At 41.3% G+C, this 13,200-nt stretch overlaps 1 protein-coding gene across 3 annotated transcripts in view; it reads right to left on the bottom strand.

Annotated features, from left to right (window-relative positions):
- HUS1 (HUS1 checkpoint clamp component) overlaps window positions 1-12,788 on the bottom strand; it is a 35,245-nt gene extending 22,457 nt beyond the window's left edge. The window contains exons 1-9 of one of the 3 annotated variants that reach the window (XR_010722157.1): window positions 12,623-12,788; window positions 12,223-12,350; window positions 11,600-11,776; window positions 10,856-10,963; window positions 9,792-9,866; window positions 7,858-7,957; window positions 7,369-7,494; window positions 6,292-6,435; window positions 3,599-5,593 (exon numbers count right to left, since the gene is read on the bottom strand). Coding sequence is in view for 1 of the 3 variants with exons in the window: in XM_066190305.1 (XP_066046402.1) it covers window positions 6,353-6,435; window positions 7,369-7,494; window positions 7,858-7,957; window positions 9,792-9,866; window positions 10,856-10,963; window positions 11,600-11,776; window positions 12,223-12,350; window positions 12,623-12,674 (849 nt within the window). In the remaining 2 variants the exon portion in view is untranslated. Of the gene's footprint in view, window positions 1-3,598; window positions 6,436-7,368; window positions 7,495-7,857; window positions 7,958-9,791; window positions 9,867-10,855; window positions 10,964-11,599; window positions 11,777-12,222; window positions 12,351-12,622 lie in introns of those variants that run through there. The other 2 variants (XR_010722158.1, XM_066190305.1) reach the window with 2 other exon arrangements.
- Between the last annotated feature and the right edge of the window lie 412 nt (window positions 12,789-13,200).

Raw genomic sequence — 13,200 nt, 5'->3', positions numbered from 1 at the left:
GCACCCCTGAGAGAATTGAGTCAGACAATGGGACCCATTTCAAGAATGGCCTTATAAACACCTGGGCTAGAGAACATGGTATTGAATGGATATATCACATTCCTTATCACACACCAGCTGCCGGGAAAGTTGAATGGTGCAATGAACTACTAAAGACTGCCCTGAAGGCACTTGGGGGGGGACCTTCAAGAATTGGGAAATAAACTTAGCCAAAGCCACCTGGATGGTCAACACTCGAGGATCCATCAGTTGAGCTGGTCCTGCCCAGTCTGAACCCTTACACACAGTGGATGGAGACAAAGTCCCTGTGGTACACATGAAAGGCATTTTAGGAAAGACTGTTTGGATTAACCCCACCTCAGGCAAAGGCAGACCCATCCGTGGGATTGTTTTTGCTCAAGGACCTGGTTACACTTGGTGGGTAATGCAGAAAGATGGGGAAACCCGTTGTGTACCACAGGGAGACCTAATTTTAAGTGAGAACAGTGTGTAAGGTTTCATTCTGTATGTATATATCTATGTATGTATATGTATATCTCTGTAAGAATGTATTAATTTGGGTATGATATACATGGTAATAGAATAAGGGGTGGATTATGTCCTGGGTTGTAGTATAGGATGTGCACAAAGTATTCTATCACCATCTTCATGAACTGTTGAATCCAGGTGGGGCAGTGTTTTCCCAGACCCCCTCCCTCTGGGCCATTATCTTCTGTTAATGGCCCATCAGATGCCTTGCCCATGACTCAGAGATAACTCCCTCCAGGAGCTATCTCTGTTTAAAGGGCCATCAAGGACCCCCTGCATGACTCATCCTCCCATTGTGAGATTCTCTGCCCAGGGGGAGGAACCAAGCATTCGCACCTGGATATAATCTGGGGGTTTGGGACAGTACAGGGGGCCCTTACCCACTGGATTCCCAGAGGACCCGAGCTACCAGACCTTTCTACAGGATCGCTGCTTCAGGAAGACCACCTCATCTGGACTGCTTCCATCACTCTGTTCAGGTAGCATTCTGACTCTGTCAGTGGTCTTTTGTATTATTGCATCTATTTTATTTTACTTTCTTTCCTTTTTTCCTATTAAATTGTATCTCTGACTTGGAGCCTCTCATTTGTTTTGCTTTTAAACCACTACAGTCAACTAGTCTAGCTGTGAGAAGGTGCTTTTGTGTAAAAGAAAAATCCAAGTGAATAGGGTCTCTGCAGCCTCCTCACTCCTCTCTGTAAATATATTCATGCCTTGCAACTCACAAGCTATTGCAGAATGAAGGAAATAACTTTTTGTGGGCATCTCATATTAAAATATTAAGAACTCCAGCAACATATATCATACTTGAGGGAGTTAATCATTCTTTTCCCCTCTAGTGGGCCTATCTTCTATCTGCCTTCACTATCTTCTGTGCTGTCCATCTGATGCCAACTGTAATTTCAATCACGGAAACTTACAGATTTTCACACACTGAGTATTTAACCTGAAGGACTCGGTGAATTTGCAAATAAGGGGAAATGTTTAAAGACTCAGAATGGAAGCTCACTCACAGAAACTGTACTGAAGATAGATGATATATGATACATATAGAGTAAGTTTAAAACCTCTTGCCTATCTCCCAGAGACAGAGACTGTAAGGCAGACAGAAAAGCATCACTGCAACTACTGTTCTCTGAGAAACCAAAAACTGCCTCTAACAGCATCAGGATATGATGGATGAAACACGAGACTTTGTTTTTCTACTCTGTGCCTCAAGACCTGATGCTATAGGTGCTGCTATCTCTGCCTGGAGGGCTGGAGCTCAGATGCATTACATGAAGTAGGTCAAGATGAGCATATTCTGAGAATTATTTCTGGAAAGACTTTGAGCCATCATGGCTGATACACTCTAGGGTGGAGATTTAATGAATCACAATGGTCTTCCTTATCTCTACTTTCTTAAACATTTTCCCCAATTATGATTGGAAAAAAGGTATCTGCAGACTAGAATGAAGCAAAGAGTATGTTGCACATGCTCCAAGTCTCCTACACTACTGAATGCATCCCTCCTGTCCAAAATGCTCTTGAATGTCTGACTCCACAAATCTGAATGACTTCTGGGGGAGACAAGCTTTTCAGGGATCACAGAATCACATCACAGAATGGGTAAGGTTGGAAGAGACCACAGTGGGACACCAAGCTCAATCTCCCTGCTCACACAGGGTTCCCTACAGCATGCTATCAGGAGTATGTCCAGATGGCTTTTGAATATCCCCAGGGAAGGAATCTCAACAACCTCTCTGGACAGTCTATTCCAGTGCTTAAAAGTTCCTTCCCATGTTCAGGTGAAACTTTCCATGTTCCAATTTCTGCACATTGCTTCTCATCCTGTTGCTCATCACCAAGTAGAGCCTTGGTCCTACCTCCTGACGTCTTCCCTTCTAATACTTCAGACATTGATAAAATCCCTTTTCAGTCTGCTCTCCTCCAAGCTAAACAGTCCCAGCTCCCTCAGGCTCTCCTCATGAATGAGGCGCTCCAGTACCCTCCTCATCTTTGTTGCCTTCCTCTGGACTTGCTCCAGGAGCTCCATGTCACCCTTGTATTGAGATGCCCAGAACTGGTCACAGCACTCCAGATGCACTCACTAGGGCTGAGTAGAGCAGCAGGATCACCTCTCATGACCTCCTGGCCACACTCCCTAATGCACTCCAAGATACCAGTGGCTCTCTGTCACAAGGGCACACTGCTAGCTTATGGACAGCTTGTGGCACACCATGACCTGCTTCTCCAGAGCTTATTCAGAGCAAGTCAGCCCCCAGCCTCTACTGGTGCGTGCAGTTCTTCCTCCCCAGTAGCATGACCCTGCTGTTGCATCTGATGAATTTCAGAAGGTTCCTCTCTGAACAACTCTGCAATCTGTCAAGATTCTTCTGAATAGAAGCACAACATTCTAGAGTGTTGGCCACTACTAGATCCAGTACTTACACCTAGGGGACACCACAGGCCTCTAACTAGACCCTGTACCACTGAGCACAACCCTCTGTGACCTGCCATAGAGCCCATTCTCAATCCAACTCACCATCTGCTCATTCAGCTCATGGTTCCTGAGCTTGCCAATCAGAATGTCATGGATGACAGTGTCAAAAACCTAGAAGCCTAGCTGAAGCCCAAGAAGACCACAGTCACTGCTATCCCTTCATTTATCCAGCCAGTTATCCCATTGTAGAAGGCAATAATCTTCAATTTGGCTTCTGCCATAGCTATGACATGACAGTAAACCACTAAAGTTCATAAAATATAAATCCGTTAAGTATTAATAAAAAACAACTAATTAGCCAATGATCTGGTATGAAAAGTGGGGAAGTCCAATATTCCTTTAGTGAACCGCAATAAATTGTGCTTCAGGTTGTCATGAATAGTACATCACAAAGTGGAAGATTAATTATTATATAACTAACAGTTGAACACATGCATCTTACCAGTCTAAACAAAGAAGAGCCAAACATTTATGGTACTAGCCCACACACACTAACATAGTTTGTTTCCCTGATATAAACATGTCCCTGCATTAATAAGAAGGCTAGATTTTAAATTTAAGCTCTTATCAGACAAGCCAAGTGCACTGGAAATCCTTCACACATTTATTCATCACATATTGCACACAGCCATTTTGCAGAAAGGTTCTTGTTTTACATATGAAGAACTGAAGCAGAGGCATTTAAGTCCAGATCACATAAGCTATTTAGCCACCTAATCTAAGTGCAACATACCTCAGTCTATGCCTGAATGATTTGAACTGGGTCATTCATGATGCTTGCACTGGAAACAGTATTTTTTCCACAGCATACAGTGTTGACATAATTTCAGTCTTACATTTAGTCACTGGCAACCTGCCCATTTGAGAATTCTCATTTATGAAAAACAATAATCACACCCTCTCACAAGGGTTAACTGCAGTCTATCACTTGTTCCCAGCTTTTTCTTAGGAATGCACAATAATACATTTTCCCACAGCTCTTTATCATCCTGTTGTTTTATTTTTCTAATCAAAATGTCATTCTTCTAAAATGGCTGTGACATTAAGAAAATTAGACTATATGCAAAGGTTTTTTTCCAATACAGCATAAAAATAAGGATCAGTAATGTAGTGTGTAACCAAAAAGCAAGAAAAACAAGAGAAAGTTCTAAGTTTCCATACCATGCCAAAAAAGGGTTAAGAGGAGGAAATGAAAAACATGAAAGGACACCAAGGGACACAAAAGTGATGCAAATATTTTAGGAGGCATCTGTGTGAGAGTGTTAGAATATTTATTCCATGGTTATCTGATTGATCATATCCTATACTGGATGATAAAAATAAAACTAAAGAGGCAAACACAGATATAAACCCTGATTGATTAGTATTAACAAAGACAGTAACCAAAAAAAAAAAGAACCAAAAATATGTTTGCACTAACTGTTGGGCTATCAAGAAACAGCAGGCTACGTTGGTTCTGGCTGTGATAGAATTAGTTTTCTTCATAGTAGCTCATATGGTGCTTTGTTCTGGATTTATGACCAAAACAAGTGTTGACAACACAGCGATGTTTTTGTTATTGCTGAGGAGCACTTACACAGTGCCAAGGCATTACTCTCACATTGCCCCATTACCAAATATGCTGGGAGTGCACAAGAAATTGGTGGGGACACAGCTGGGACAGCTGACCCCAACTGACCAGAGGGATATCTGTCTCATACAGCATCATGTTCATCTCAGGGAAAAGAAAGAAAGAAAAGGGCATTTGGAGTTATGCAGTCTCTGTTATCAAGTACATGTTATGCACGACGGAGCCCTGCTTTCCTGGGAATGGTTATAAACACCTATGATCATGGGAAGTAGTGAATGAATTCTGTATTTTGCTTTGCCTATTAAGCTCTCCTTACTTCAACCCATGAATTTTTTTCACTTTTACCCTTCCAATTCTCTCCCCCATCGTAACAGGTGTGAGTGACTGGCTGCTTAACAAGGTCAACTCACAACATAGGCAAAATGGGAGTTAGCAAATGGTAAAGATGCAAACCTCAGCATGTTGCAGGCAGTAGGTGAAAATATGACAACTGAGGCAATGTGTAGGGCAAGGGAGAGCAGGGAGGAACAAAAAGGGAGAAGGCAGAAGGGCCTATAAAGTCAGTCAACACACTCATCACTGCAAGTCTATTCTATATTTTCACTGCCTCTCCTTCAGCCTCCTCTTGAGCATTGCATCTCCATGAACAAAAGATTCATTGCTCCCTTAATGTCAATGCCCCTTGAAAAAAAAACAAAACAAAACAAAAAAACAATCAAAAACCCAGCACTTCTGACCATGACAAGTCACCTTCTAGAAGAAACTCTTAGTCTCATTTGGCAGCATAGACTCAAACACTAAAACAATCAAAGGCTTTATGGAACATGCCAGAATAACAAATAAATTACACGTGGAATAAGGAGAAAGTTCTCAGAAAATAACCAGGAGGTAGAAGCAGGGGCAGTACGCATGAGTGAAATTTAGTCATGCTCTTGGCTGCTTGGCATGAGAGCCTAGATGCAATCTCACCATGTCTGACACCATGATGATCCAGGTTGTACAATGTTTTCTATCTGGAAAGGAAAACAGTGTGATCCACAGATAACTTATTCTTTATTTCACACCAACTGCTGTGCTCACGTATGTTCGTATATGATATCCATTCTGTACATAGGGATTTTCACTGCCCACATTAACAAAGTAATCCAGACTCTTTTGCTCATCATGTCAGGCCAAGAGTTAAACAAAGACTAAGCACAAAGAGAGCTACTGAGATATACTGCAGCAAGTCTCATCAAAAGATTTCTGCTGGAACAGAATTCAGTTCCATACCACTTCAGGAGGGCTGTGCATACTTGTCCAGGCAAATACCAACCCGGCAACCCTCCAGAAGGCTCTCTTGTTTCATGGAGGTACGATAGCTTGCTCAGAGATCCCTCAACTTGGATTGCATTGCTCAATTCTGAATACACACAGCAGCAACTCCAGAGGTGAATTCCACCTTTAGTTTTTTGAGGAGACTGAAGCATTTAATTGAGTGTGCTTTTGCGATGCCTTGAGGTGTGAGTAAGGCAAATTTCAGTTTTGCTCCTCCTAAGACTAAGATATACCAACACTCCTTAGCACCGTGTCTTTTCATAACATATAACTCTTCACAAATATTGCTGTCTGGACGAGGAGGTATTTTGAATACTTTCATAACTATTGAAATAATGCCCATTTGATGGCTACGTCTAACAGTGTCTCACATCAAAATATTCCAGCAACTCACAAAAGATTTCGGACTTCATGAAAGAGGCCACAGGCTGAAAATGACCAAGATTCCAGAAGATTCAGGCAACTGCTGGAATAAAATATTGAAGTGAAACCTCCTCATGGAGCAAGACGAAGTGGACAATTCTTCTATGCACAATATCTGTAAAGAGGGGAAAAAAAAAATTAAAACAAAAATCCACCTTAAAGCAGGAAAAATACTTTAAAATTACATCTTTTAAAGATGTAATCAAAAAAACAATGCTTCCACCACTTCTGACAGAAGGGTAACTAGACAATTTAAATCCTTGAGGGTCTGTGAAGCATTAATAGTTTATGAAAGATGATACCAAAAAGTAAATATATAGTGTATAGTGTATATATATATGTATATGTATGTATATATATGTATATATATATACACACACACACACACACACACACATATACATATACTATAATGCTACATCCATTATTTAAATCTTCCTTGGGAAATTCTTAGCATCTGCACTAAACCACAACAAACAGATATTCCCAGGAAAATCACAGAGTTATAAAAATAGGATATAAAGCCCTGCATAGACTTCTGCTAGAAAGGAAGTATCATTTCTATGGCTAGAAACACTAGCTGTATAAAAAGCATTTTAGACTCAGTGTAAGAAAGCATCCAAACAAAACAAAACAAAGCAAAAAACAAACAAACAAAAATCCATCAAAAAACAAAACAGAACAAAAAAAAGCCATTAAATTCCAATTTCTCCGCCAGAAGCTAGAGGCGTTAAGACTTTCAAAAATAGTATCTCAAAATAATAATAAAGATTAATAACAACTTCAAAACAAAGACAACACACACAGTTTGTGAGTCTGAGTATTCAGCTTGACACTTTTAAAAGGGCCTGACTTATTTTATTTTTTCTTCCCCAAATGCCTAGCACCTGAATCTTACTGCCTAGAAATATAAATATTAGAAATCCTTGGGTAAAATAGTAAAATAGCTTTCAGACAGACAAAACAGAAGATACGGTATTTTGCTGAAACTAAGTATGGCAAACATCCGTACTTAAACGGAGTTCACAATCAGAGCTGTTGAACTTACTGCACAATGCTTTTGTAGGATTGACCTGCTGTCCAGCAAGCAGCTGTTGCAGCTTTTTGATGTCTATGCATGCTTCAGTCATACTTTCCAGATCTCTGCCTTGAGCAGAACTTTGACATCCATCCTCTGATGGTAAAAGCATAAGGACACAACACTTAGTCCAAACATAAAAAGCAGTTCCTACACCCGAAAGGACACATCTGAAAACTGCTGAAGCGCTGGAACTCAAATGGCTTGTTTTCCAGAACAGTGCAAGGAAGAGAAATCCCAGTTTTCTTACCAAACTGTCAGGAATAATGGAAGAGATTCCCCACCACCATCCCAAACATGAAACAGACAGTACACTAGCCACTTTTTCATCTAAGATTTCATTTGAAGACTTCAAAGTACTTTATGCTATTTTCTAAAGACTAAAAGGTGAATAGTGTTATAAGCAACACACGTAAGTAATGACATCAGACAGACACAAGAGGTAACAGGGAAACTTACCCCAGGGAGGATTTCCCAAGTCTTTAAAATGTGTTGTTACAGATACTAAGTCAGTTTCTATTTTCAAGTTCATTTCTCCACTCAAGTTTGCTTCAATCACCTGCAATCAATCTCAATTTTAGGCAACCCACTTTCACACTGCAGAATTACAGAATACAGTTTGGTTTTGTTCAGATCCAAGCTTCCAGGAGTACTTCAGTGCAAGACAACCATACTTTCTGAAAATAGTTTGAACATTTGAATGTTCAGCTATAAAATGCATTTCCCATCATTCCCATATGAATTACTCTAGACCAAACTTTCACAAGTTAGGAAAAGAAAGAAATTAAATTGCACTCCAGTACTTCTAGAACGAGTATTAGCTTTGGGAAGTACGTGTTCTGAGGAAAAGGCTTCGGAAACAAGACTGAAGCTGAAAAAATGCAAAGATTCTTGAATGTCCATTCAGTTATTCAACAAATAGAAAGGCACCAATAGAGTCTATATGACACACACAGAAAATGGGATGCACCAGGAGTTGACAGTGCTGCTTTCAAGACTTTAAAATAAACAGCTGGATCAGATCAGTAACTCCGAAAAGGAATTTGAACTAACATAAGTCCCAGAAAAGTGCTAAAAGCTTTCAAATTATATCCTGAAAGCTGGAAGGAGGGATTTGAAGGAGACTAGATACATGGTCTTACACAAATCCCAAGCGGATCAGAGGATTCCTAAAGCAGACGTAAGCACGTAGTATCTGTGATTAGATGAATTCTCAGTAATTAAAAAAAAAAAAAGACATATACTGCAACCAGAATCTTGTATAGAATGGAGATGCCAAGCTCCCAAACAATGGACAAGTACTATCAGAAATTGCTTCTAAGCCCATTTTGAAGCACTGATCTTGACCAGTTTTATTACCAGGATGCATCTTGCAAAAGTACTTATTATCACACTTAATGTTTTTGTTGTCTAACAGCATGAAAGCAAGGCACTTAGTATAAGTTCAATCCCATCATACAACTAACCTGTGTGAGAAAAGAGCCTCAGTTCTAGAAACAAAAGCACTGTGCTTAATTTTGCACTCACTGTGCTCAATGTCATGGGGGCAGGAAAGACAATAAAAAGCCCCAAAAATACCTCACAAAAGAAAATAGTTAGACATGTATTTGCAGGATGACTGCCATTTACCAAACTGCTGGTAACCCAGGGTAATCTTTCAACTCTTCCAAGTCTTGAAAAACAGAGACTGTTCCAATTTCAGGATTCTCAGTTAACAGAAAATTTCCTATTTATCAAAACTAGTATGAACAGTATCAAACGCAAACTATTCCAAAGCTCTACACTTACTCACTAACGTTCATGTCAGTCAATTATGGTGACTGTGAGCAAAAGCAACTAAATAAAAAACCAAAGCCCTTTTCTGTCCAACTGCATAAGGCTCCTCTCAATTAAAAGGCCCACTGGCACTCTGAAAATACAGGGTAGACTGCAAACCCAACATGTCAGTCTAAAGCACAGTGTGACATGGCTATTAGCAGAATTTCCTTTAAATCCTACATCAAGTTTACTTAAGTTCATTCACAGACACCTAACACAACACTCAATAGGCATTTCCTTAATGAAATAACCTCGAAAGTCTCCAGCTAGCTTCCTGAAGGACTGTCATTTCCTACCAGCTATACAGAGTGGCTTGTAGGAACACAATGACATGTTCTTTCATGGATTTAGTACAAAGACCATCATTTACTGAGAAGCCCAAGAAAAGCTCTTAACTGTAAATTCCAAAATAGATCCCATCTTTTTTTCAATCTTTACACAGGCTTCAAGTGCCTTGATTTCAATGTCTAACTCATCTCAAAATAAGATAATGTGGCAGCACCAGTTTAGGCAACATGTTATGTCCCTCATGAAATAGTATCTGTAGAATAAGCGCCTTAAGTGCTTTAACTTACAATGAAATTGCTGAGATTCTTCATTCTTTCCACAACACTCTTCATTGTTTTCAGCACTGGAAGGTAAATACTGACCTAGGAATACACAAGAACTGCATTTACACAAATATTTCAGATGTGATTGGGACACATTTATTTCTGCTTTCAATTCTATCTTAGTTTGGACTAAGTTTTCTATGACTTTCAGGATGCACAATATCTATCTGAAATCAGCAAATCTCAGGAACAGAGGAACTCTTTCCCATTATAACAACGGGCAATAATTTTAGCAGCTGTTCCAGACATAATATTCCAAGTCGGTGTTCAAAACAGAGGCATGTTTTTGCATATCAGACTCACATGAACACCTGTGTTACTAAATAGTCAATTACAATAGTGGAAAAAGGAAATAACAAGATTCCCATGATACTGCAGCAATTTCTGGAACTGCAGCAGTGTAAATCTAAAATAAAAGAACAAAATACTTGAAGTTTCTTCTTGTATGTCTTCAGAATCTAAATACTCTTAGCTACAGAGGTAGCAGACATCCATAACCTCTAATAGGAGCATATTTGTACAAGGATTTTTCCTGGCAACTCTGCTAAAAGTCAAAAAGGATATTGAGAGGATATATAAAAAGCAGAAGGAAACATATGTATCTTCAACTCTGCCAGATAGGCCATAAATTTCAGAAAGAATAGATTATTCGGGCCATTTGGCACTTGAACAGCTGAAACAGTCTAAACTGGTATGGTTTAGAGGTGCTTCTGACTAAAGCCATGCAAGTCCTTTTCTCCTCCCTTCCTTTGCTGGGAACATCACAGAAGCAACTGGCAAACACCCACTCTGTTTCCATAGGCTCTGGGCTCTCTTGTCAGGATAGAAGTCATGTTCCATACCACTCCAAAACTGCAGCCTCCAGGTTTCCCTCTTTCCTTTCAACTTCTTTCCAAAAAACTGTAGCCTCCAGTCTTCCATCTTTCCTTTCAACTCCGTTCCAAACCCCACCAGTAGTGTACTCTGTAGCAATATCATACCAATTGCAAACTCCCCTTTCAGTAGTGAATATAAAAACAGAAGCTTACATCGAAGTCTGGCACACTGGGCTCTCTGAAGTCATTCCACATTCTTCTGGGAATAACTCCCACAGGAATGTCATGTGTCACAATCCTACTGCTGCTTGACAAGGATGGCTTGAGGGAAAAGAGAGGATGCTCTTGCAGTTAAACACAAGACTGGAATTCTTAATTTAGATTTTTCAGACCCACTCTAGGAAATGCTATAACTACCTGACCGACACTCGGTTCCAGTTTTCCCTAGGTTCCTACCAATATGCTTTTAAGTGGGCTTCCCTTTTGAATGAGGAAGAATTTGTGATGTATCAGTCATTAGTGTATATATAAGCTATCCTTGGAGCTGAAGAGCTGAATCAGTGGAGTTAGCAACAACGAAAGTATCAGAAGTCAGCATACAATATCAGAAAAACCAAAGGCAAAACACAGAGCCAAACACTGAAACCTCCTTCACCTACTGGCTTCAGTGAAAAGGCAATAATCCATAGAAGATACAGAGGAGAAAAGAATGGAGAAAAGTAGACATTTGAAAAAGTTGTTTCAATAACATAGCTTTCTTTCTTCCTCCACCTCCTCGTCTTTTGGAAAATACAAAGCTGGTTCTGTATGCTACAGACCATGATGGCAAGAAAGGCCAGTGAAACGGAAAATGGCACAATGTTTAGTTTTCTAGAATTACTCCAAATATTACCCTTTGATCTTAGGAAAAGTATTAAATTATAAAGAACTTTTTCTTAAGAATGTGAAAGCACTTACTAGCTCCACAGCAACTCTGAGACAAGGACAGTGTTTATTAGTCAACTTGATCTTCACTGCCTTTGCACCCTGGGAAGTTTTTAATGCTCTTGACAGGTTTTCAGGCACCAACTCTAAATAGATTTCATTGTGCTCTGCAGCTACTCCTTCCATCTGAAATTCGTCGAAGAAATTCCCCTACAATTTTTGAAAGTTGAGAAATAAAGCAAACAAGTCAAGTTTTATTTATCAGACCTTAAGCTTAGAACTGCATGTGTACAGCAGAAACTTCCCACTGCTTGGCATCACCTGAGGATTCACAACAGGCTGCACAAGCATGAAGATCCATTGCTTCAGGCTAAACCAATTAATGTCCTCCCGTATGACCCAATCAGTCCATTAGACAGTGAGATATGCTTTCCTATTTCCAGTTTTGGGCAGGCCATGTGGGCCAGCATACATTGAAGCTTTACACTGAAGTGACAAGGTAAAGGGAATATCCAACCTGAAACACCTGTGAAACCAGACAGACCTTGAGAGACCAGGCACACCAAAGGTGAGGGCTACAAGAAACGCCTCGTACATCAAACCCAATTGCATGCTCTGGTCTTCAACATGTGGTTACTGAACTTCCCTGGGCTCACCTGGCTCAGCTCACACCACATGCTGGCGCCTCCATTTGCTACTTTATCGGAGAGGATGAAATACAGCTTGCAGACAGTAAGGCGCAGGATGCAGGTCTTGGCTAACTTGGCGATTGTGTTAATTATACCTGCCGGAGGGAGGGGGAAAGGGAAGGAAGGAGGACGTTACAGCGGTGACGGTTGGGTGTTCTGCGGGACAGAAAAACCTTCGGCCTTTACAAACGCAGCTCGTGCTGCTGCGCAAACTCTTTAACACCTCGGGGCGAAGGAAAGCGCCTCATGCCACCTCCTCCCAGGAAAAGACTGCGATTCTCACCTCCCTTTTTCTTTTGCCCGAGAAAGCCGGCCCCAGCCGCTCAGCGAGGCACTGCCGCCCTTCAGCCTGCCCCGGCATACTCACGGCTCAAGTGGTTGAGGCAGGCAAGATCCACGATCTTAGCCCGAAATCGCATGGCGGCGCGGGCCCTCCTGGCCCCTCACCCGCTGCTACAGAAGGTGGTCAGGGAGAGAGAAGCCTCACACAGACCAGCTCCGCGCGGACAGCAGCCATTGTAGCTGGTTGCCGGATGTGCGGCGGGATTGGGCAGGGTGTGGCACAGGCGGGCCAGACTTCCTTCCGCTGCGCTAGAGGTCGCAATCCGGGCAGGAAAGGTTGGCTCGAAAATGCCTTGGCATCCCCCGGAACATATGTGAAAATTCGTCTGTATGGGTCCCAGCCTCGATGTCTCCAGAAGTTTCTTTTTCAAATCCAAGGGCGCCCTTGCAGCAGACACTGTTAGTCCCTGGCAGGGGCCAAGCCGCGACACTGTTCCTCATGACGCGGTGGTGAGGAAGGAAAGCAGTAGTCGTGTTAGAAAGTGAAGCGAACAGAGCTTTGTGAGGGGCCTTTCCCACTGCCCCATTGTTAGCCAGGCCACCCAGAAGGGGCTGGGCAACGGAAAGTGTTTTGAGAAGGATATTCTCTGTGAGACTGGGCAC

Source organism: Chamaea fasciata, unplaced genomic scaffold (assembly GCF_029207755.1).
Source record: "Chamaea fasciata isolate MVZ Bird 193981 ecotype frontalis unplaced genomic scaffold, bChaFas1.0.hap1 SCAF_1, whole genome shotgun sequence".
NCBI lineage: Eukaryota > Metazoa > Chordata > Aves > Passeriformes > Sylviidae > Chamaea > Chamaea fasciata.
Note: the sequence above shows the minus strand (reverse complement) of the source record. Positions and strands in the feature narration are given on the sequence as shown.